General features: G+C 63.1%; 1 protein-coding gene across 1 annotated transcript in view; it reads right to left on the bottom strand.

Annotated features, from left to right (window-relative positions):
- LOC146751147 (neuronal-glial cell adhesion molecule-like) overlaps positions 1 to 22,837 on the bottom strand; it is a gene marked incomplete at its 3' end in the record, with an annotated part of 65,157 nt that extends 42,320 nt beyond the window's left edge. The window contains 7 exon segments of the mRNA XM_085535483.1: positions 157 to 327; positions 4,479 to 4,601; positions 8,473 to 8,660; positions 15,553 to 15,658; positions 17,085 to 17,099; positions 17,239 to 17,333; positions 22,698 to 22,837. Of these exon segments, the coding sequence (XP_085391609.1) occupies positions 157 to 327; positions 4,479 to 4,601; positions 8,473 to 8,660; positions 15,553 to 15,658; positions 17,085 to 17,099; positions 17,239 to 17,333; positions 22,698 to 22,747 (748 nt within the window).
- Between the last annotated feature and the right edge of the window lie 1,575 nt (positions 22,838 to 24,412).

Genomic DNA, 24,412 nt, shown 5'->3' with positions numbered 1-24,412 from the left:
GTGGGGGAGGGTCCTCAATGGGATCAGCCTTTTAATGGGGTTTCCCATTGGGTCGGGCCCATCCTATGGGGCAGCAATGGGTCCTATGGGGTGGGGTCTATAATGGGGGGGGTCTATAATGGGGGGGGGTCTATAATGGGGGGGGGTCGCACTCACTGGGGGTCACGCGAAGGTCGAGCGGCTCCTTCTGGATGATGGTCCTTGGCCCCAGGAAATGGGCGTGACAAATGTAGTCGGGGCGGGTGTCGGTCACCAGCGCGTGGGAGAAATACAAGGACCCGTCGTGCCCCATAGAAACGCGCCGGTCCTGAGCGATGTGAACGATGTCTGTGGGGAGATGTGGGGCGCTATGGGGCGCTATGGGGCGCTATGGGGCGCTATGGGGCGCTATGGGGCGCTATGGGGTGCAGGGGGTTCAATGGGGTTCAGTGGGGTTAGGACCCGTCGTGCCCCATAGAAACGCGCCGGTCCTGAGCGATGTGAACGATGTCTGTGGGGAGATGGTTAGGGGGCGCTATGGGGCGCTATGGGGCGCTATGGGGCGCTATGGGGTGCAGGGGGTTCAATGGGGTTCAGTGGGGTTAGGGGGCGCTATGGGGCGCTATGGGGCGCTATGGGGCGATATGGGGCGCTATGGGGCGCTATGAGGCGCTATGGGGCGCTATGGGGCGCTATGGGGCGCTATGGGGCGCTATGGGGTGCAGGGGGTTCAATGGGGTTCAGTGGGGTTAGGGGGCGCTATGGGGCGCTATGGGGCGCTATGGGGTGCAGGGGGGTTAGGGGGCGCTATGGGGCGCTATGGGGCGCTATGGGGCGCTATGGGGCGCTATGGGGCGCTATGGGGTTCAGTGGGGTTAGGGGGCGCTATGGGGCGCTATGGGGCGCTATGGGGCGCTATGGGGTGCTATGGGGCGCTATGGGGTGCAGGGGGGTTGGGGGGATGCAATGGGGCTCAATGGGGTTCAGTGGGGTTAGGGGGCGCTATGGGGCGCTATGGGGCGCTATGGGGCGCTATGGGGCGTTATGGGGCGCTATGGGGCCCTATGGGGCGCTATGGGGCGCTATGGGGCGCTATGGGGCCCTATGGGGCGCTATGGGGCGCTATGGGGCGCTATGGGGCCCTATGGGGCGCTATGGGGCGCTATGGGGCGCTATGGGGCGTTATGGGGCGCTATGGGGCGCTATGGGGCGCTATGGGGCGCTATGGGGCGCTATGGGGCGCTATGGGGTGCAGTGGGGTTAGGGGGCGCTATGGGGCGCTATGGGGCGCTATGGGGCGCCATGGGGCGCTATGGGGCGCTATGGGGTGCAGGGGGGTTAGGGACCGTCCTGCCCCATAGAAACGCGCCGGTCCTGAGCGATGTGAACGATGTCTGTGGGGAGATGTGGGGCGCTATGGGGCGCTATGGGGCGCTATGGGGCAGCTATGGGGCGATATGGGGCGCTATGGGGCGCTATGGGGCGATATGGGGTTCAGTGGGGTTAGGGGGCGCTATGGGGCGCTATGGGGCGCTATGGGGTGCAGGGGGGTTGGGGGCGATGTGAACGATGTCTGTGGGGAGATGGTTAGGGGGCGCTATGGGGCGCTATGGGGCGCTATGGGGCGCTATGGGGTGCAGGGGGGTTAGGGGGCGCTATGGGGCGCTATGGGGTGCTATGGGGTGCAGGGGGGTTGGGCAGGGGGCGGTGAGACCCACAACCCATAGGGCAGGGATGGGGGTGGGATTGGGGTTAGGGGGCGCTATGGGGCGCTATGGGGCGCTATGGGGCGCTATGGGGCGCTATGGGGCGCTATGGGGTGCCGGGGGTTCAATGGGGTTCAGTGGGGTTAGGGACCGTCCTGCCCCATAGAAACGCGCCGGTCCTGAGCGATGTGAACGATGTCTGTGGGGAGATGGGTTAGGGGGCGCTATGGGGCGCTATGGGGCGCTATGGGGCGCTATGGGGCGCTATGGGGCGCTATGGGGTTCAGTGGGGTTAGGGGGCGCTATGGGGCGCTATGGGGCGCTATGGGGTGCTATGGGGCGCTATGGGGTGCAGGGGCGCTATGGGGCGCTATGGGGTGCAGGGGGTTCAATGGGGTTCAGTGGGGTTAGGGGGCGCTATGGGGCGCTATGGGGCGCTATGGGGCGCTATGGGGTGCAGGGGGTTCAATGGGGTTCAGTGGGGTTAGGGACCGTCGTGCCCCATAGAAACGCGCCGGTCCTGAGCGATGTGAACGATGTCTGTGGGGAGATATGGGGCGCTATGGGGCGCTATGGGGCGCTATGGGGCGCTATGGGGCGCTATGGGGCAGCTATGGGGCGCTATGGGGTGCAGGGGGGTTAGGGGGCGCTATGGGGTGCAGTGGGGTTGGGGGGATGCCATGGCTGTGGGGAGATGTGGGGCAGGATTGGGGTTAGGGGGCGCTATGGGGCAGCTATGGGGCGCTATGGGGCGCTATGGGGCGCTATGGGGGGGTTAGGGGGCGCTATGGGGCGCTATGGGGCGCTATGGGGCGCTATGGGGTGCTATGGGGCGCTATGGGGCGCTATGGGGCGCTATGGGGCGCTATGGGGTGCAGGGGGGTTGGGGGGCGCTATGGGGCGCTATGGGGCGCTATGGGGCGCTATGGGGTGCAGGGGGTTCAATGGGGTTCAGTGGGGTTAGGGACCGTCCTGCCCCATAGAAACGCGGCGGTCCTGAGCGATGTGAACGATGTCTGTGGGGAGATGTGGGGCGCTATGGGGCGCTATGGGGCGCTATGGGGTGCAGGGGGTTCAATGGGGTTCAGTGGGGTTAGGGACCGTCCTGCCCCATAGAAATGCGGCGGTCCTGAGCGATGTGAACGATGTCTGTGGGGAGATGTGGGGCAGGGGGGCGGTGAGACCCATAGGGCAGGGACGGGGGTGGGATTGGGGTTAGGGGGCGCTATGGGGTGCTATGGGGTGCAGGGGGGTTGGGGGGACTCAATGGGGTTCAGTGGGGTTGGTGGGGCTCAGTGGGGCTCAGTGGGGCTCAGTGGGGCGCAGTGGGGATCAATGGGGCTCAGTGGGGCTCAGTGGGGCGCAGTGGGGCGCAGTGGGGATCAATGGGGCTCAGTGGGGCGCAGTGGGGCGCAGTGGGGATCAATGGGGCTCAGTGGGGCTCAGTGGGGATCAATGGGGCTCAGTGGGGCGCAGTGGGGCGCAGTGGGGCTCAGTGGGGCTCAGTGGGGATCAATGGGGCTCAGTGGGGATCAATGGGGCTCAGTGGGGCTCAGTGGGGCGCAGTGGGGCTCAGTGGGGATCAATGGGGCTCAGTGGGGATCAATGGGGCGCAGTGGGGCTCAGTGGGGCACAGTGGAGCTCAGTGGGGCTCAGTGGGGATCAATGGGGCTCAGTGGGGCGCAATGGGGATCAATGGGGCGCAGTGGGGCTCAGTGGGGCTCAGTGGGGCGCAGTGGGGCTCAATGGGGCTCAATGGGGCTCAGTGGGGCTCAGTGGGGCGCAGTGGGGATCAATGGGGCGCAGTGGGGATCAATGGGGCGCAGTGGGGCTCAGTGGGGATCAGTGGGGATCAATGGGGCGCAGTGGGGATCAATGGGGCGCAGTGGGGCTCAGTGGGGCTCAGTGGGGCGCAGTGGGGCTCAGTGGGGCTCAGTGGGGCTCAGTGGGGCGCAGTGGGGATCAATGGGGCGCAGTGGGGCTCAGTGGGGATCAATGGGGCGCAGTGGGGCTCAGTGGGGCTCAGTGGGGCTCAATGGGGCGCAGTGGGGCTCAATGGGGTGCAATGGGGATCAATGGGGCTCAGTGGGGCGCAGTGGGGATCAATGGGGCGCAGTGGGGCTCAATGGGGCTCAGTGGGGCTCAGTGGGGCTCAGTGGGGATCAATGGGGCTCAATGGGGCTCAGTGGGGCTCAGTGGGGCTCAGTGGGGCTCAGTGGGGATCAATGGGGCTCAGTGGGGATCAATGGGGCTCAGTGGGGCTCAGTGGGGCGCAGTGGGGCTCAATGGGGCGCAGTGGGGCTCAGTGGGGATCAATGGGGCGCAGTGGGGATCAATGGGGCGCAGTGGGGCGCAGTGGGGCTCAGTGGGGATCAATGGGGCTCAGTGGGGCTCAGTGGGGATCAATGGGGCTCAATGGGGATCAATGGGCCGCAGTGGGGCTCAGTGGGGCGCAGTGGGGGTCAATGGGGCTCAGAGGGCGCAGTGGGGATCAATGGGGCTCAGTGGGGCTCAATGGGGATCAATGGGGCGCAGTGGGGCTCAGTGGGGATCAATGGGGCGCAGTGGGGCTCAGTGGGGCTCAGTGGGGCACAGTGGGGCTCAGTGGGGATCAATGGGGCTCAGTGGGGCGCAGTGGGGATCAATGGGGCTCAATGGGGCTCAGTGGGGCGCAGTGGGGCTCAATGGGGCACAGTGGGGATCAATGGGGCGCAGTGGGAATCAATGGGGATCAATGGGGCTCAATGGGGCGCAGTGGGGCTCAGTGGGGCGCAGTGGGGTGGGGGCACTCACTGCTGTTGAGCCAATAGATCTTGGGGGGCACGGCGCTGTCGGGGGGGTCGCAGGGCAGCACCACGGGGTCCCCCTCCTCCACCTCCACCGGGGTCACCTTCTCCTTCGGCCACTGGGGGGTGTCTGTGGGGCAGCAATGGGGGGTCAGTGGTAATGGGGGGTGTCTGTGGGGCAGCAATGGGGCGTCAGTGTATGGGGGGTGTCTGTGGGGCAGCAATGGGGGGTCAGTGTATGGGGGGTGTCTGTGGGGCAGCAATGGGGGGTCGGTGTATGGGGGGTGTCTGTGGGGCAACAATGGGGGGTCGGTGTATGGGGGGTGTCTGTGGGGCAGCAATGGGGGGTCAGTGTATGGGGGGTGTCTGTGGGGCAGCAATGGGGGGTCAGTGTATGGGGGGTGTCTGTGGGGCAGCAATGGGGGGTCGGTGTATGGGGGTGTCTGTGGGGCAGCAATGGGGGGTCAGTGTATGGGGGGTGTCTGTGGGGCAGCAATGGGGGGTCGGTGTATGGGGGGTGTCTGTGGGGCAGCAATGGGGGGTCGGTGTATGGGGGGTGTCTGTGGGGCAGCAATGGGGGGTCAGTGTATGGGGGGTGTCTGTGGGGCAGCAATGGGGGGTCAGTGTATGGGGGGTGTCTGTGGGGCAGCAATGGGGGGTCGGTGTATGGGGGGTGTCTGTGGGGCAGCAATGGGGGGTCGGTGGTAATGGGGGGTGTCTGTGGGGCAGCAATGGGGGGTCGGTGTATGGGGGGTGTCTGTGGGGCAGCAATGGGGGGTCGGTGTATGGGGGGTGTCTGTGGGGCAGCAATGGGGGGTCGGTGTATGGGGGGTGTCTGTGGGGCAGCAATGGGGGGTCAGTGTATGGGGGGTGTCTGTGGGGCAGCAATGGGGGGTCAGTGTATGGGGGGTGTCTGTGGGGCAGCAATGGGGGGTCGGTGTATGGGGGGTGTCTGTGGGGCAGCAATGGGGGGTCGGTGTATGGGGGGTGTCTGTGGGGCAGCAATGGGGGGTCGGTGTATGGGGGGTGTCTGTGGGGCAGCAATGGGGGGTCGGTGTATGGGGGGTGTCTGTGGGGCAGCAATGGGGGGTCAGTGTATGGGGGGTGTCTGTGGGGCAGCAATGGGGGGTCAGTGTATGGGGGGTGTCTGTGGGGCAGCAATGGGGGGTCGGTGTATGGGGGGTGTCTGTGGGGCAGCAATGGGGGGTCGGTGGTAATGGGGGGTGTCTGTGGGGCAGCAATGGGGGGTCGGTGTATGGGGGGTGTCTGTGGGGCAGCAATGGGGGGTCGGTGTATGGGGGGTGTCTGTGGGGCAGCAATGGGGGGTCGGTGTATGGGGGGTGTCTGTGGGGCAGCAATGGGGGGTCAGTGTATGGGGGGTGTCTGTGGGGCAGCAATGGGGGGTCAGTGTATGGGGGGTGTCTGTGGGGCAGCAATGGGGGGTCGGTGTATGGGGGGTGTCTGTGGGGCAGCAATGGGGGGTCGGTGTATGGGGGGTGTCTGTGGGGCAGCAATGGGGGGTCGGTGTATGGGGGTGTCTGTGGGGCAGCAATGGGGGGTCAGTGTATGGGGGGTGTCTGTGGGGCAGCAATGGGGGGTCGGTGTATGGGGGGTGTCTGTGGGGCAGCAATGGGGGGTCGGTGTATGGGGGGTGTCTGTGGGGCAGCAATGGGGGGTCGGTGTATGGGGGTGGGTGGGGGGCAGCAATGGGGGGTCGGTGTATGGGGGGTGTCTGTGGGGCAGCAATGGGGGGTCAGTGTATGGGGGGTGTCTGTGGGGCAGCAATGGGGGGTCGGTGTATGGGGGGTGTCTGTGGGGCAGCAATGGGGGGTCGGTGTATGGGGGGTGTCTGTGGGGCAGCAATGGGGGGTCGGTGTATGGGGGGTGTCTGTGGGGCAGCAATGGGGGGTCGGTGTATGGGGGGTGTCTGTGGGGCAGCAATGGGGGGTCGGTGTATGGGGGGTGTCTGTGGGGCAGCAATGGGGGGTCGGTGTATGGGGGGTGTCTGTGGGGCAGCAATGGGGGGTCAGTGTATGGGGGGTGTCTGTGGGGCAGCAATGGGGGGTCAGTGTATGGGGGGGGGTGGGGGGCAGCAATGGGGGGTCGGTGTATGGGGGGTGTCTGTGGGGCAGCAATGGGGGGTCAGTGTATGGGGGGTGTCTGTGGGGCAGCAATGGGGGGTCGGTGTATGGGGGGTGTCTGTGGGGCAGCAATGGGGGGTCGGTGTATGGGGGTGTCTGTGGGGCAGCAATTGGGGGTCGGTGTATGGGGGGTGTCTGTGGGGCAGCAATGGGGGGTCGGTGTATGGGGGGTGTCTGTGGGGCAGCAATGGGGGGTCGGTGTATGGGGGGTGTCTGTGGGGCAGCAATGGGGGGTCAGTGTATGGGGGGTGTCTGTGGGGCAGCAATGGGGGGTCGGGGGGGGGGCAGAGGGACCCCTAAGTTGTGGGGTTGACCCATAGGGGATGAAGGGAACCCAATGGGTTTGAGGGGAGCCCTAGGGGTCGTGGGGGGGCTGTGTGGGGCTCTATGGGGGGCTGTGGGGCGCTATGGGGCGCTATGGGGCGCTGTGTGGGGCTGTGGGGTGCTGTGTGGGGCTCTATGGGGCTCTATGGGGCAGTGTGTGGCTCTATGGGGCGCTGTGGGGCGCTATGGGGCTCTATGGGGCAGTGTGTGGCTCTATGGGGCGCTATGGGGCGCTATGGGGCTCTATGGGGCAGTGTCTATGGGGCAGTGTGGGGCTCTATGGGGCTCTATGAGGCTCTATGGGGCGCTATGGGGCTCTATGGGGCTCTATGGGGCGCTGTGGGGCTCTATGGGGCGCTGTGAGGCTCTATGGGGCTCTATGGGGCTCTATGGGGTGCTGTGGGGCGCTATGGGGCTCTATGGGGCTCTATGGGGCTCTATGGGGTGCTGTGGGGCTCTATGGGGCGCTGTGGGGCTCTATGGGGCTCTATGGGGCTCTATGGGGCAGTGTGTGGCTCTATGGGGCTCTATGGGGCAGTGTGGGGCTATGGGGTGCTGTGTGTGGCTCTATGGGGCGCTGTGGGGCGCTATGGGGCTCTATGGGGCTATGGGGTGCTGTGTGGGGCTCTATGGGGCAGTGTGTGGTTCTATGGGGCTCTATGGGGCGCTGTGTGGGGCTGTGGGGCTCTATGGGGCTCTATGGGGCTCTATGGGGCTCTATGGGGCTCTATGGGGCTCTATGGGGCTCTATGGGGCTCTATGGGGCGCTATGGGGCGCTGTGTGGGGCTGTGGGGCTCTATGGGGCTCTATGGGGCAGTGTCTATGGGGCGCTATGGGGCGCTATGGGGCTCTATGGGGCTCTATGGGGCAGTGTGGGGCTATGGGGCTCTATGGGGCTCTATGGGGCTCTATGGGGCGCTATGGGGCTCTATGGGGCGCTGTGTGGGGCTCTATGGGGCAGTGTGTGGCTATGGGGCTCTATGGGGCAGTGTCTATGGGGCTCTATGGGGCTCTATGGGGCTCTATGGGTCTCTATGTGTCTCTATGGGGCTCTATGGGGCTCTATGGGTCTCTATGGGGCTCTATGTGTCTCTATGGGGCGCTGTGGGGCTCTATGGGTCTCTATGGGTCTCTATGTGTCTCTATGTGTCTCTATGTGTCTCTATGTGTCTCTATGGGTCTCTATGTGTCTCTATGGGTCTCTATGTGTCTCTATGGGTCTCCATGGGTCTCTATGGGTCTCTATGGGTCTCTATGTGTCTCTATGTGTCTCTATGGGTCTCTATGGGTCTCTATGGGTCTCTATGTGTCTCTATGTGTCTCTATGGGTCTCTATGGGGCTCTATGGGGCTCTATGTGTCTCTATGGGTCTCTATGGGTCTCTATGTGTCTCTATGGGTCTCTATGGGTCTCTATGGGTCTCTATGTGTCTCTATGGGTCTCTATGGGTCTCTATGGGTCTCTATGGGTCTCTATGGGTCTCTATGGGTCTCCATGGGTCTCTATGGGTCTCTATGGGTCTCTATGGGTCTCACTCTCCGCGATGACGTTGGCCTCTGGGCTCATGGCGGTTCCCAACTCGTTGGTGGCGAAGCAGCGGAAGCGGCCTTGGAGGCGGGCGGCCAAAGAGGCGTTAATGAGCAACGAGCCCGAACCGGGCACCAATGAGACCCCAATGAGATCAAAGGGGGCGAAGGGCTGAGAGTCACGAGTCCAGCGGTACCTGGAACATGGGGGTTATGGGGCAGGTTATGGGGCAGGTTATGGGGTTATGGGGCAGGTTATGGGGCAGGTTATGGGGTGTAGTTATGGGGCAGGTTATGGGGCGGGTTGTGGGGCAGGTTATGGGGCAGGTTATGGGGCAGGTTGTGGGGCAGGCTGTGGGGCAGGTTGTGGGGCAGGTTATGGGGCGGGGTTATGGGGCAGGTTATGGGGTGTAGTTATGGGGCAGGTTATGGGGCAGGTTATGGGGCAGGTTATGGGGCGGGGTTATGGGGCAGGTTATGGGGCAGGTTATGGGGCGGGTTATGGGGCAGGTTATGGGGCAGGTTATGGGGCAGGTTATGGGGCAGGTTGTGGGGCGGGGTTATGGGGCAGGTTATGGGGCAGGTTATGGGGCAGGTTATGGGGTGTAGTTATGGGGCAGGTTATGGGGTTATGGGGCAGGTTATGGGGCAGGTTATGGGGCGGGTTATGGGGCAGGTTATGGGGCAGGTTATGGGGTAGGTTATGGGGCGGGTTATGGGGCAGGTTATGGGGCAGGTTATGGGGCAGGTTATGGGGCAGGTTATGGGGCGGGGTTATGGGGCAGGTTATGGGGCAGGTTATGGGGCGGGGTTATGGGGTGTGGTTATGGGGCAGGTTATGGGGCAGGTTATGGGGCAGGTTATGGGGCAGGTTATGGGGCAGGTTATGGGGTGTAGTTATGGGGCAGGTTATGGGGCGGGGTTATGGGGCAGGTTATGGGGCAGGTTATGGGGCAGGTTATGGGGCAGGTTGTGGGGCAGGTTATGGGGCAGGTTATGGGGCGGGTTATGGGGCAGGTTATGGGGCAGGTTATGGGGCAGGTTATGGGGCAGGTTATGGGGCGGGGTTATGCGGCAGGTTATGGGGCAGGTTATGGGGCAGGTTATGGGGCAGGTTATGGGGCGGGGTTATGGGGCAGGTTATGGGGCAGGTTATGGGGCAGGTTATGGGGCGGGTTATGGGGTGTAGTTATGGGGCAGGTTATGGGGCGGGGTTATGGGGCAGGTTATGGGGCAGGTTATGGGGCAGGTTATGGGGCAGGTTGTGCGGCAGGTTATGGGGCAGGTTATGGGGCGGGTTATGGGGCAGGTTATGGGGCAGGTTATGGGGTGTAGTTATGGGGCAGGTTATGGGGCAGGTTATGGGGCAGGTTATGGGGCAGGTTATGGGGTGGGGTTATGGGGTGTAGTTATGGGGCAGGTTATGGGGTGGGGTTATGGGGCAGGTTATGGGGCAGGTTATGGGGCAGGTTATGGGGCAGGTTATGGGGCGGGGTTATGGGGCAGGTTATGGGGCAGGTTATGGGGCGGGGTTATGGGGTGTGGTTATGGGGCAGGTTATGGGGCAGGTTATGGGGCAGGTTATGGGGCAGGTTATGGGGCAGGTTATGGGGTGTAGTTATGGGGCAGGTTATGGGGCGGGGTTATGGGGCAGGTTATGGGGCAGGTTATGGGGCAGGTTATGGGGCAGGTTGTGGGGCAGGTTATGGGGCAGGTTATGGGGCGGGTTATGGGGCAGGTTATGGGGCAGGTTATGGGGCAGGTTATGGGGCAGGTTATGGGGCGGGGTTATGCGGCAGGTTATGGGGCAGGTTATGGGGCAGGTTATGGGGCAGGTTATGGGGCGGGGTTATGGGGCAGGTTATGGGGCAGGTTATGGGGCAGGTTATGGGGCGGGTTATGGGGTGTAGTTATGGGGCAGGTTATGGGGCGGGGTTATGGGGCAGGTTATGGGGCAGGTTATGGGGCAGGTTATGGGGCAGGTTATGGGGCAGGTTGTGCGGCAGGTTATGGGGCAGGTTATGGGGCGGGTTATGGGGCAGGTTATGGGGCAGGTTATGGGGTGTAGTTATGGGGCAGGTTATGGGGCAGGTTATGGGGCAGGTTATGGGGCAGGTTATGGGGTGGGGTTATGGGGTGTAGTTATGGGGCAGGTTATGGGGTGGGGTTATGGGGCAGGTTATGGGGCAGGTTATGGGGCAGGTTATGGGGCAGGTTATGGGGCGGGTTATGGGGCGGGGTTATGGGGCAGGTTATGGGGCAGGTTATGGGGCAGGTTATGGGGCAGGTTATGGGTTATGGGGCAGGTTATGGGGCAGGTTATGGGGTTATGGGGCAGGTTATGGGGCAGGTTATGGGGCGGGGTTATGGGGCAGGTTATGGGGCAGGTTATGGGGCAGGTTATGGGGTTATGGGGCAGGTTATGGGGCAGGTTATGGGGCTGGTTATGGGGCAGGTTATGGGGTGGTGGTTATGGGGCAGGTTATGGGGCAGGTTATGGGGCAGGTTATGGGGCAGGTTGTGGGGCAGGTGATGGGGTGTAGTTATGGGGCAGGTTATGGGGCAGGTTATGGGGCAGGTTATGGGGCAGGTTATGGGGCAGGTTGTGGGGCAGGTTATGGGGCAGGTTATGGGGCAGGTTATGGGGCGGGTTATGGGGCAGGTTATGGGGCAGGTTATGGGGTTATGGGGCAGGTTATGGGGCAGGTTATGGGGCGGGTTATGGGGCGGGTTATGGGGCAGGTTATGGGGCGGGTTGTGGGGTGTGGTTATGGGGCAGGTTATGGGGCAGGTTATGGGGCAGGTTATGGGGCAGGTTATGGGGCGGGTTATGGGGCAGGTTATGGGGCAGGTTATGGGGCAGGTTATGGGGCAGGTTATGGGGTGTAGTTATGGGGCAGGTTATGGGGCAGGTTATGGGGCAGGCTATGGGGCAGGTTATGGGGCAAGCTATGGGGCAGGTTATGGGGCAGGTTATGGGGCAGGTTATGGGGCGGGTTATGGGGCAGGTTATGGGGCAGGTTATGGGGTGTAGTTATGGGGCAGGTTATGGGGCAGGCTATGGGGCAGGTTATGGGGCAAGCTATGGGGCAGGTTATGGGGCAGGTTATGGGGCAGGTTATGGGGCGGGTTATGGGGCAGGTTATGGGGCAGGTTATGGGGCAGGTTATGGGGCAGGTTATGGGGTGTAGTTATGGGGCAGGTTATGGGGCAGGTTATGGGGCAGGCTATGGGGCAGGTTATGGGGCAAGCTATGGGGCAGGTTATGGGGCAGGTTATGGGGCAGGTTATGGGGCGGGGTTATGGGGCAGGTTATGGGGCAGGTAATGGGGCAGGTTATGGGGCAGGTTGTGGGGCAGGTTATGGGGCAGGTTATGGGGCGGGGTTATGGGGCAGGTTATGGGGCAGGTTATGGGGTGTAGTTATGGGGCAGGTTATGGGGCAGGTTATGGGGCAGGTTATGGGGCGGGTTATGGGGCAGGTTATGGGGCAGGTTATGGGGCAGGTTATGGGTTATGGGGCAGGTTATGGGGCAGGTTATGGGGCAGGTTATGGGGCAGGTTATGGGGCGGGGTTATGGGGCAGGTTATGGGGCGGGGTTATGGGGCAGGTTATGGGGCAGGTTATGGGGCGGGGTTATGGGGCAGGTTATGGGGCAGGTTATGGGGCAGGCTATGGGGCAGGTTATGGGGCGGGTTATGGGGCGGGTTATGGGGCAGGTTATGGGGCAGGTTATGGGGTGTGGTTATGGGGCAGGTTATGGGGCAGGTTATGGGGCAGGTTATGGGGTGTAGTTATGGGGCAGGTTATGGGGCAGGTTATGGGGCAGGTTATGGGGCGGGTTATGGGGCAGCTTATGGGGCAGGTTATGGGGCAGGTTATGGGGCAGGTTATGGGGTGTAGTTATGGGGCAGGTTATGGGGTGTAGTTATGGGGCAGGTTATGGGGTGTAGTTATGGGGCAGGTTATGGGGCAGGTTGTGGGGCAGGTTATGGGGCAGGTCATGGGGCAGGTTATGGGGCAGGTTGTGGGGCAGGTTATGGGGCAGGTTATGGGGCGGGTTATGGGGCAGGTTATGGGGCAGGTTATGGGGCAGGTTATGGGGTGTAGTTATGGGGCAGGTTATGGGGTGTAGTTATGGGGCAGGTTATGGGGTGTAGTTATGGGGCAGGTTATGGGGCAGGTTATGGGGCGGGTTATGGGGCAGGTTATGGGGCAGGTTATGGGGCAGGTTATGGGTTATGGGGCAGGTTATGGGGCAGGTTATGGGGCAGGTTATGGGGCAGGTTATGGGGTGTAGTTATGGGGCAGGTTATGGGGCAGGTTATGGGGCAGGTTATGGGGCAGGCTATGGGGCAGGTTATGGGGCAGGCTATGGGGCGGGTTATGGGGCAGGTTATGGGGCAGGTTATGGGGTTATGGGGCAGGTTATGGGGCAGGTTGTGGGGCAGGTTATGGGGCAGGTTATGGGGCAGGTTATGGGGTGTGGTTATGGGGCGGGGTTATGGGGCAGGTTATGGGGCAGGTTATGGGGCAGGTTATGGGGCAGGTTATGGGGCAGGCTATGGGGCAGGTTATGGGGCAGGCTATGGGGCGGGTTATGGGGCAGGTTATGGGGCAGGTTATGGGGTTATGGGGCAGGTTATGGGGCAGGTTATGGGGCAGGTTATGGGGCAGGTTATGGGGTGTAGTTATGGGGCAGGTTATGGGGCAGGTTATGGGGCAGGTTATGGGGTTATGGGGCAGGTTGTGGGGCAGGTTATGGGGCAGGTTATGGGGCAGGTTATGGGGTGTAGTTATGGGGCAGGTTATGGGGCAGGTTATGGGGCAGGTTATGGGGCGGGGTTATGGGGTGTGGTTATGGGGCAGGTTATGGGGCAGGTTATGGGGTGTAGTTATGGGGCAGGTTATGGGGCAGGTTATGGGGCAGGTTATGGGGCAGGTTATGGGGCGGGGTTATGGGGCGGGGTTATGGGGCAGGTTATGGGGCAGGTTATGGGGCAGGTTATGGGGCAGGTTATGGGGCGGGGTTATGGGGCAGGTTATGGGGCGGGGTTATGGGGCAGGTTATGGGGCAGGTTATGGGGCAGGTTATGGGGTGTAGTTATGGGGCAGGTTATGGGGCAGGTTATGGGGCAGGTTATGGGGCAGGTTATGGGGCGGGGTTATGGGGCAGGTTATGGGGTGTAGTTATGGGGCAGGTTATGGGGCAGGTTATGGGGCAGGTTATGTGGTTATGGGGCAGGTTATGGGGCAGGTTATGGGGCGGGGTTATGGGGCGGGTTATGGGGCAGGTTATGGGGCAGGTTATGGGGCAGGTTATGGGGTGTAGTTATGGGGCAGGTTATGGGGCAGGTTGTGGGGCGGGGTTATGGGGCAGGTTATGGGGCAGGTTATGGGGCAGGTTATGGGGCAGGTTATAGGGTGTAGTTATGGGGCAGGTTATGGGGCAGGTTATGGGGCGGGGTTATGGGGCAGGTTATGGGGCAGGTTATGGGGCAGGTTATGGGGCAGGTTATGGGGCGGGGTTATGGGGCAGGTTATGGGGCAGGTTATGGGGCGGGTTATGGGGTGTAGTTATGGGGCAGGTTATGGGGCAGGTTATGGGGCAGGTTATGAGGCAGGTTATGGGGCAGGTTATGGGGCAGGTTATGGGGCAGGTTATGGGGTAGGTTGTGGGGCGGGGTTATGGGGCAGGTTATGGGGCAGGTTGTGGGGCAGGTTATGGGGTGTGGTTATGGGGCAGGTTATGGGGTGTAGTTATGGGGCAGGTTATGGGGCAGGTTATGGGGCGGGGTTATGGGGCAGGTTATGGGGCAGGTTATGGGGCAGGTTATGGGGCGGGGGTTATGGGGCAGGTTATGGGGCAGGTTATGGGGCAGGTTATGGGGCGGGGTTATGGGGCGGGGTTATGGGGCAGGTTATGGGGCAGGTTATGGGGCAGGTTATGGGGCGGGTTATGGGGCAGGTTATGGGGCAGGTTATGGGGCAGGTTATGGGGCGGGGTTATGGGGCAGGTTATGGGGCGGGGTTATGGGGCAGGTTATGGGGCAGGTTATGGGGCGGGGTTATGGGGCAGGTTATGGGGCAGGTTATGGGGCAGGTTATGGGGCAGGTCATGGGGTGTAGTTATGGGGCAGGCTATGGGGCAGGTTATGGGGTGTAGTTATGGGGCAGGTTATGGGGCAGGTTATGGGGTGGTGGTTATGGGGCAGGTTATGGGGCAGGTTATGGGGCAGGTTATGGGGCAGGTTATGGGGCGGGGTTATGGGGCAGGTTATGGGGCAGGTTATGGGGTGTGGTAATGGGGCAGGTTATGGGGCAGGTTATGGGGCAGGTTATGGGGCGGGGTTATGGGGCAGGTTATGGGGCAGGTTATGGGGCGGGGTTATGGGGCAGGGTTATGGGGCAGGTTATGGGGTGTAGTTATGGGGCAGGTTATGGGGCAGGTTATGGGGCAGGTTATGGGGCAGGTTATGGGGCGGGGTTATGGGGCAGGTTATGGGGCGGGTTATGGGGCAGGTTATGGGGCAGGTTGTGGGGCAGGTTATGGGGCAGGTTATGGGGCAGGCTATGGGGCAGGTTATGGGGCAGGTTATGGGGCAGGCTATGGGGCAGGTTATGGGGTGTAGTTATGGGGCAGGTCATGGGGCAGGTTATGGGGCGGGGTTATGGGGCAGGTTATGGGGCGGGGTTATGGGGCGGGTTATGGGGCAGGTTATGGGGCAGGTTATGGGGCAGGTTATGGGGCAGGTTATGGGGCGGGGTTATGGGGCAGGTTATGGGGCAGGTTATGGGGTGTAGTTATGGGGCAGGCTATGGGGCAGGTTATGGGGCAGGTTATGGGGCAGGTTATGGGGTGTAGTTATGGGGCAGGTTATGGGGCAGGTTATGGGGTGTAGTTATGGGGCAGGTTATGGGGCAGGTTATGGGGTGTAGTTATGGGGCAGGCTATGGGGCAGGCTATGGGGCAGGTTATGGGGCAGGTTATGGGGCAGGTTATGGGGCAGGTTATGGGGCGGGGTTATGGGGTGTAGTTATGGGGCAGGTTATGGGGCAGGCTATGGGGTGGATCTATGGGTCGCTCACTGCACGGGGGGGTTCCCGGTGGCGGCGCATTTGAGGACGACGTCGTCGCTGGGGAAAACCACGAGTTGTTCGGGGGGTTCGTCCGTCAGTTCGGGGGGATGCAGGACTGGGGGGGGGCAGAGGGAGGGGGGTCAGAATGGGGATTCTATGGGGCAGGGATGGGGGGCCATAAAGAAACCAGGGGCCGGGGCGTCAGGGGGGGCCGGGGGGATTCTATGGGGCGGGGATGGGGGGCCATAAAGGAACCAGGGCCCGGGGGTCCTATGGGGGCCATGGGAATTCTATGGGGCAGGGATGGGGGGCCATAAAGGAACCAGGGCCCGGGGGGTCCTATGGGGGCCGTGGGAATTCTATGGGGCAGGGTTATGGGGCCATAAAGGAACCAGGGGCCGGGGGGTCAGGGGGGGCCGGGGGGATTCTATGGGGCGGGGATGGGGGGCCATAAAGGGAACCAGGGGCCGGGGGGTCAGGGGGGGCCGTGGGATATCTATGGGGCGGGGTTATGGGGCCATAAAGGGAACCAGGGGCCGGGGGGATTCTATGGGGCAGGGTTATGGGGAGCCATAAAGGGAACCAGGGGCCGGGGGGTCAGGGGGGGCCAGGGGGATTCTATGGGGCGGGGATGGGGGGGGCCATAAAGGGACCAGACCCAACTTATGGGCCCCATTGGGACATCGGGACCCCAAAGGAGTCGCTAAGAGAGCCCAGAATTCTGCCCCCCACCCCATAGAAACCCCATAGAAAGCCCATAGAAAGCCCATAGAGACCCCATAGAAACCCCATAGAGACCCCATAGAGAGCCCATAGAAAGCCCATAGAGACCCCATAGAAAGCCCATAGAGACCCCATAGAAACCCCATAGAAAGCCCATGGAAAGCCCATAGGAACCCCATAGAGACCCCATAGAAACCCCATAGAAAGCCCATAGAAACCCCATAGAAAGCCCCTTTAAAGCGCCCCACAGCCCAATAGACCATCCCACAGCCCCATAGACCATCCCACAGCCCCATAGACCATCCCACAGCCCCATAGACCGCCCCACAGCCCCATAGACCATCCCACAGCCCCATAGACCATCCCACAGCCCCATAGACCGCCCCACAGCCCCATAGACCGACCCACAGCCCCATAGACCTCCCCACAGCCCCATAGACCGCCCCACAGCCCCATAGACCGACCCACAGCCCCATAGACCGCCCCACAGCCCCATAGACCGACCCACAGCCCCATAGATCAACCCACAGCCCCATAGACCAACCCACAGCCCCATAGACCAACCCACAGCCCCATAGACCAACCCACAGCCCCATAGATCAACCCACAGCCCCATAGACCATCCCACAGCCCCATAGACCGACCCACAGCCCCATAGACCGCCCCACAGCCCCATAGACCGCCCCACAGCCCCATAGACCGACCCACAGCCCCATAGACCGACCCACAGCCCCATAGACCGACCCACAGCCCCATAGATCGCCCCACAACCACCCGAGGACCCCTCAGAGCCCCCCCCCGGCCCCCCCCAGACTCACAATCGTGTTCTCCATCTTCATCCCGGCAGCAAAACAAGGGGGGGGGGGGGAGAAAGAGAATGTTGAGCTGAGCCCCCCCCCCCCCCCCCCATCCCCATCAATGGGGGGAGCCGTGCAAAGCCCCCCCCCCCCCCCCCCCCCCAGCCCCACTCACAGTCCGGGGGGATGGTGATGGCGGCTCCGGGACCCCCCAGCACCAGGAACACGAGGAGGCCGAGCCCGTGGGGCAGAGCCATGGTGGGAGCGGGCCTGGGGGGGGAACGGGGGGGGTTTATGGGGTCTCTATGGGATCGAGGGGGGCTCTATGGGGTCTCTATGGGACCTGTGGGGTCTCTATGGGGTCTCTATGGGGCCGGGGGGGCTCTATAGGGTCTCTATGGGGCCGGGGGGTCTCTATGGGGTCTCTATGGGATCGAGGGGGGCTCTATGGGGTCTCTATGGGACCTGTGGGGTCTCTATGGGGTCTCTATGGGACCTGTGGGGTCTCTATGGGGTCTCTATGGGACCTGTGGGGTCTCTATGGGGTCTCTATGGGACCTGTGGGGTCTCTATGGGGTCTCTATGGGCCGGGGGGTCTCTATGGGGTCTCTATGGGATCGAGGGGGCTCTATGGGGTCTCTATGGGACCTGTGGGGTCTCTATGGCGTCTCTATGGGACCTGTGGGGTCTCTATGGGGTCTCTATGGGACCTGTGGGGTCTCTATGGGGTCTCTATGGGACCTGTGGGGTCTCTATGGGGTCTCTATGGGGCCGGGGGGGCTCTATGGGGTCTCTATGGGGCCGGGGGGCTCTATGGGTCTCTATGGGGCCGGGGGGCTCTATGGGGTCTCTATGGGGCCGGGGGGGCTCTATAGGGTCTCTATGGGGCCGGGGGGGGCTCTATGGGGTCTCTATGGGGCCGGGGGGGCTCTATGGGGTCTGTATGGGACCGGGGGGCTCTATAGGGTCTCTATGGGACCTGTGGGGTCTCTATGGGGTCTCTATGGGACCTGTGGGGTCTCTATGGGGTCTCTATGGGACCTGTGGGGTCTCTATAGGGTCTCTATGGGGCCGGGGGGGCTCTATGGGGTCTCTATGGGGCCGGGGGGTCTCTATGGGGGCTCTATGGGGCCGGGGGGGCTCTATAGGGTCTCTATGGGACCTGTGGGGTCTCTATGGGGGCTCTATGGGGCCGGGGGGGCTCTATGGGGTCTCTATGGGATCGAGGGGGACTCTATGGGGTCTCTATGGGACCTGTGGGGTCTCTATGGGGTCTCTATGGACCGGGGGCTCTATAGGGTCTCTATGGGACCTGTGGGGGCTCTATGGGGTCTCTATGGGGCCGGGGGGGCTCTATGGGGTCTCTATGGGACCTGTGGGGTCCTCTATGGGGTCTCTATGGGATCGAGGGGGGCTCTATGGGGTCTCTATGGGATCGAGGGGGGCTCTATAGGGTCTCTATGGGATCGAGGGGGCTCTATGGGGTCTCTATGGGGCCGGGGGGCTCTATGGGTCTCTATGGGGCCGGGGGGGCTCTATGGGGTCTCTATGGGGCCGGGGGGGGGGCTCTATGGGGTCTCTATGGGGCCAGGGGGGGGCTCTATGGGGTCTCTATGGGGCCAGGGGGGGCTCTATAGGGTCTCTATGGGACCTGTGGGGTCTCTATGGGGTCTCCTATGGGATCGAGGGGGCTCTATATGGTCTCTATGGATCGAGGGGGGCTCTAGGGGGTCTCTATGGGATCGAGGGGGGCTCTATGGGGTCTCTATGGGACCTGTGGGGTCCCTATGGGGTCTCTATGGGGCCGGGGGGGCTCTATGGGGTCTCTATGGGGCCGGGGGGGGGCTCTATGGGGTCTTTATGGGATCGAGGGGGGCTCTATGGGGTCTCTATGGGACCTGTGGGGTCTCTATGGGGTCTCTATGGGACCTGTGGGGTCTCTATGGGGTCTCTATGGGATCGAGGGGGGCTCTATAGGGTCTCTATGGGGCCGGGGGGGCTCTATGGGGTCTCTATGGGGCCGGGGGGCTCTATGGGGTCTCTATGGGGCCGGGGGGGCTCTATGGGGTCTCTATGGGGCCGGGGTGGGGCTCATGGGGTCTTTATGGGATCGAGGGGGCTCTATGGGGTCTCTATGGGCCGGGGGGCTCTATGGGGTCTCTATGGGACCTGTGGGGTCTCTATGGGGTCTCTATGGGATCGAGGGGGGCTCTATAGGGCCTCTATGGGACCTGTGGGGTCTCTATGGGGTCTCTATGGGGCCGGGGGGGCTCTATGGGGTCTCTATGGGATCGAGGGGGGCTCTATGGGGTCTCTATGGGACCTGTGGGGTCTCTATGGGGTCTCTATGGGATCGAGGGGGGCTCTATGGGGTCTCTATGGGACCTGTGGGGTCTCTATGGGGTCTCTATGGGATCGAGGGGGTCTCTATGGGGTCTCTATGGGACCTGTGGGGTCTCTATGGGGTCTCTATGGAATCGAGGGGGGCTCTATAGGGTCTCTATGGGACCTGTGGGGTCTCTATGGGGTCTCTATGGGACCTGTGGGGTCTCTATGGGGTCTCTATGGGGCCGGGGGGTCTCTATGGGGTCTCTATGGGATCGAGGGGGGCTCTATGGGGTCTCTATGGGATCGAGGGGGGCTCTATGGGGTCTCTATGGGGCCGGGGGGGGGCTCTATAGGGTCTCTATGGGACCTGTGGGGTCTCTATGGGACCTGTGGGGTCTCTATGGGTCTCTATGGGACCTGTGGGGTCTCTATGGGGTCTCTATGGGATCGAGGGGGGCTCTATGGGGTCTCTATGGGGCCAGGGGGGGCTCTATAGGGTCTCTATGGGACCTGTGGGGTCTCTATGGGGTCTCTATGGGATCGAGGGGGGCTCTATGGGGTCTCTATGGGGCCGGGGGGGCTCTATGGGGTCTCTATGGGATCGAGGGGGCTCTATAGGGTCTCTATGGGACCTGTGGGGTCTCTATGGGGTCTCTATGGGGCCGGGGGGCTCTATGGGGTCTCTATGGGGCCGGGGGGCTCTATGGGGTCTCTATGGGGCCGGGGGGCTCTATGGTGTCTCTATGGGGCCGGGGGGGCTCTATGGGGTCTCTATGGGCCGGGGGGGGCTCTATAGGGTCTCTATGGGACCTGTGGGGTCTCTATGGGGTCTCTATGGGACCTGTGGGGTCTCTATGGGGTCTCTATGGGACCTGTGGGGTCTCTATGGGGTCTGTATGGGACCTGTGGGGTCTCTATGGGGTCTCTATGGGACCTGTGGGGTCTCTATGGGGTCTCTATGGGACCTGTGGGGTCTCTATGGGGTCTCTATGGGACCTGTGGGGTCTCTATGGGGTCTCTATGGGACCTGTGGGGTCTCTATAGGGTCTCTATGGGACCTGTGGGGTCTCTATGGGGTCTCTATGGGATCGAGGGGGGCTCTATGGGGTCTCTATGGGACCTGTGGGGTCTCTATGGGGTCTCTATGGGGCCGGGGGGGGGCTCTATGGGGTCTTTATGGGATCGAGGGGGGCTCTATGGGGTCTGTATGGGACCGGGGGGCTCTATAGGGTCTCTATGGGACCTGTGGGGTCTCTATGGGGTCTCTATGGGGCCGGGGGGGCTCTATGGGGTCTGTATGGGACCTGTGGGGTCTCTATGGGGTCTCTATGGGATCGAGGGGGGCTCTATAGGGTCTCTATGGGACCTGTGGGGTCTCTATGGGGTCTCTATGGGACCTGTGGGGTCTCTATGGGGTCTCTATGGGACCTATGGGGTCTCTATGGGGTCTCTATGGGGTCTCTATGGGGTCTTTATGCCCCCCTTGGTTACAGCTGAGGGTCCTCAGCCACGGTGGGACCCAGAGCCCAGCAGGGACCCCCCCCCCCCCCCCCCTTAGGGACCCCCCATCGCTCAGCCCCCCCCCATCGCTCAGCCCCCCCCCATCGCTCAGCCCCCCCCCATCGTTAACCCCCCCCCCCCCCCCCCCCATTGTGCAGCCCCATTGTGTTGCCCACCGCCGCCTCCCCTCCCCCACCACGGATGCAGCGGTTGCCATGGCGACGGTTAATGGGAACCTGTCACCTTGGCTCGGGACCCGAGTGTGTGTGTCAATGTCCCCCCCCCCCCCCCCCGCCAATTCATCCGCCCATCCCCCCCCCACACCCCCATAAGAGCCAGCCCTTAACGCCCCCCCCCCCCAATAAAACAGCACGGACACACCCCATGGGGCATATCCCCGCCCAACGCTATTCCCGAGAGCATTTCAGCACCGCGGACAGCGCCCAAATTCAGCACCGCGGACAGCGCCCAAATTCAGCACCGTGGACAGAGCCCAAATTTCAGCACCACGGACAGCGCCCCCAATTCAACACTCGGACAGCGCCCCAATTCAGCACCACGGACAGCGCCCCCAATTCAACACTCGGACAGCGCCCCAATTCAGCACCACGGACAGCGCCCCAATTCAGCACCGCCCCAATTCAACACTCGGACAGCGCCCAATTCAGCACCGCGTACATCGCCCCAATTCATCACCGCCCCAATTCAGCACCACGGACAGCGCCCCAATTCAGCACCGCGCACGTCGCCCCAATTCAGCACCTCGGACAGCGCCCCAAATTCAACACCGTCCTATTTCAGCACCGCGGACAGCGCCCCGCACAGACACCCTTATTTCAGCACCACGGACAGCGCCCGTAAAACACAACACACACAGTCCCATTTTTCAGCACCACGGACAGCGCCCGTACCGACACCCTTATTTCAGCACCACGGACAGCGCCCGCCCAAACACCCCATTTCAGCACTACGGACAGCGCCCCGTCTAAACATCTCCATTTCAGTACCACGGACAGCGCCCGCATAGGACACCCCCCGCCCCCCCCATTTCAGCACCGTGGACAGCGCCCACTTAAACATCTCAATTTCAGCACCACGGACAGCGCCCGCATAGACACCCCCCCCCCATTTCAGCACCATGGACAGCGCCCGTCCGACCCGCCCCCCCCCCCCAATAAATCCCCCCCCATTAAATGGAGCCCCGCCCCCCATCCCCCCCCATTTCCCCCCCCCCCTTTGGGTGTGTGGGGCGGAAGCGGGGGCGGCCCCATGGGAACAAGGGGCCGTTGTTGGTCCCGCATTCCTGAGGGGGGGGGGGGGGGCGGGTTGATGCGGGAATCGGAGCTGAGCTTCCCCCCCCCCCCCCCACCCCATCAATGGTCGGAGGTGGAGCCCCCCCCCCATAAATAAAAGGTGCTGCAGGTGGGGGGGGGGGGGGAGGCACCTGTAGGGAAATGAGTCGGGATGGACCCATAGATTCCACCCCCCCTCAATGGGGCCGTGACCCCACAGCGCTGTGGGGCAGCCGGGGGGGGACGGCAACGAGGGGGGGGGGCGTCAATAAGGATCAGGGACCCCCAGAGCGACAGGACCCCACACAGACACGGCACCGCCCCCCCCCACGGCCCCACCCATCTGTTCCCCATAGAACCCCATTTCTCACCCCCCCAGCCCCTCCCACGCCCCATTCCCTATCCGGGCCCATTCAGCTGCCCCACATCACCCCACCCCCGGCCCCATAGACCCCCCATATCCCCCCATAGACCCCCCATATCCCCCCATAGAGCCCCTATATCCCCCCATTACCTGCTCTCACCGCTCCCCGCTCGGGGCTGCGGCTGCCGCGGGGTTGACATAATCCTCCCTTAGGCCACGCCCCCAAACCTTAAGCCCCGCCCACTTACAATAAGCCACGCCCCCACCGCGCCCAAAGGGGGCGTGGCCACACTTAAACCCCGCCCACTCCTCCGAGCATAGCCCCGCCCCTTTCAAGATGGCGGCCGTTCAATTGGGGGGCGCTGGGGGGGCTTAGGGAGGGGCTGTGGGGTCGGGACCCCCCCCAAAGACCCCTCCCCTTTTTGACCCCTCCCCGTTGGCCAATAGGATCGCAGGGGTTGATGGGACCCCCCCCATCATAACATGCCCCCCCCCCCTCCCCACACCCAACATGGTGCCCCCCCCCCCGTGATGACGTCAGAGCCCCGCCATGACGTCACTCAGAGGGGAGGGGGTCCCACACGGATCCGCCATGACACCATGACAGACATGGGGGGGGACCGGCCTTTATTGGGGGGGGGCAACCCCAAACGTTGGGGACCCCCCCCCCAAGGGTGCTATGGGGGGTCCCAGGTGCCGCCCCATTGACTTGGGGGGGTCCTATGAGCTGGGGTGGGGGGTCCTTAGAGATGGGGGGGGTCCACAGAGCATTTGAGGGGGGTCCTTTGGGCTGGGGGGGTCCCCATGGCCTCTCTGTGGGGTCCCAGCTGCCACCCCATAGACTTGGGGGGGTCCTATGAGCTGTGGGGGGGGGGGGTCTTTTGAGTGGGGGGGGTCCACAGAGCCTTTGGGGGGGGTCCTTTGGGCTGGGGGGGGTCTTTGAGTGGGGGGGGTCCTGTGAGCCTTTGGGGGGGGGGGTCCCCATGGCCGCTCTGTGGGGCCCCAAATGCCGCCCCATAGACTTGAGGGGGGGGGGGGGTTCTTCTGAGCCGGGGGGGGGTCCATAGAGCCTTTGGGGGGGGGGTGCTTTTGGGGGGGGGGGTTCTTTTGGGGGGGGTCCTTTTGGGGGGGGGTCCTTTTGGGGTGGGGTCCTTTGGGGGGGGTCCTTTTGGGGCAGGTCCTTTGGGGGGGTATATTTTGGGGGGGGGGTCCTTTTGGGGGGGGTCCTTTTGGGGGGGGATCCTTTTGGGGGGGGGGGTCCTTTTGGGGGGGGGGTCCTTTTGGGGGGGGGTCCTTTGCGGGGGGTCCTTTTGGGGGGGGGTCCTTTTGGGGGGGGGTCCTTTTGGGGGGGGGGGTCCTTTTGGGGGGGGGGGTCCTTTTGGGGGGGGTCCTTTTGGGGGGTCCTTTTGGGGGGGGGGTCCTTTGGGGGGGGGTCCTTTGGGGGGGTATATTTGGGGGGGGGGGGTCCTTTTGGGGGGGGGGGTCCTTTGGGGGTGGGGGTCCTTTGGGGGTGGGGGGTCCTTTGGGGGGTCCTTTTGGGGGGGGTCCTTTTGGGGGGGGGTCCCTTTGGGTGGGGGTCTTTGGGGGGTGGGTCCTTTGGGGTGGGGGGTGTCCTTTTGGGGTGGGGGTCATTTGGGGGGGGTCCTTTTGGGGTGGGGTCCTTTGGGGGGGGTCCTTTTGGGGGGGGGGGTCCTTTTGGGGGGGGTCCTTTGGGGGGGGGGTCCTTTGGGGGGGGGGGGCCCTTTTGGGGGGGGGTCCATGGGGGGGTTCCTTTTGGGGGGGGGGTCCTTTTGGGGTGGGTCCTTTTGGGGGGGGGGTCCTTTTGGGGGGGGTCCTTTTGGGGGAGGGTCCTTTTGGGGGGGGGT

This window comes from Coturnix japonica, unplaced genomic scaffold, assembly GCF_054131305.1.
Source record: "Coturnix japonica strain WE unplaced genomic scaffold, WE-NBRP24 Scf125, whole genome shotgun sequence".
In the NCBI taxonomy this organism is placed as follows: Eukaryota; Metazoa; Chordata; class Aves; order Galliformes; family Phasianidae; genus Coturnix; species Coturnix japonica.
This window is presented reverse-complemented; position numbering and strand designations above follow the sequence as displayed.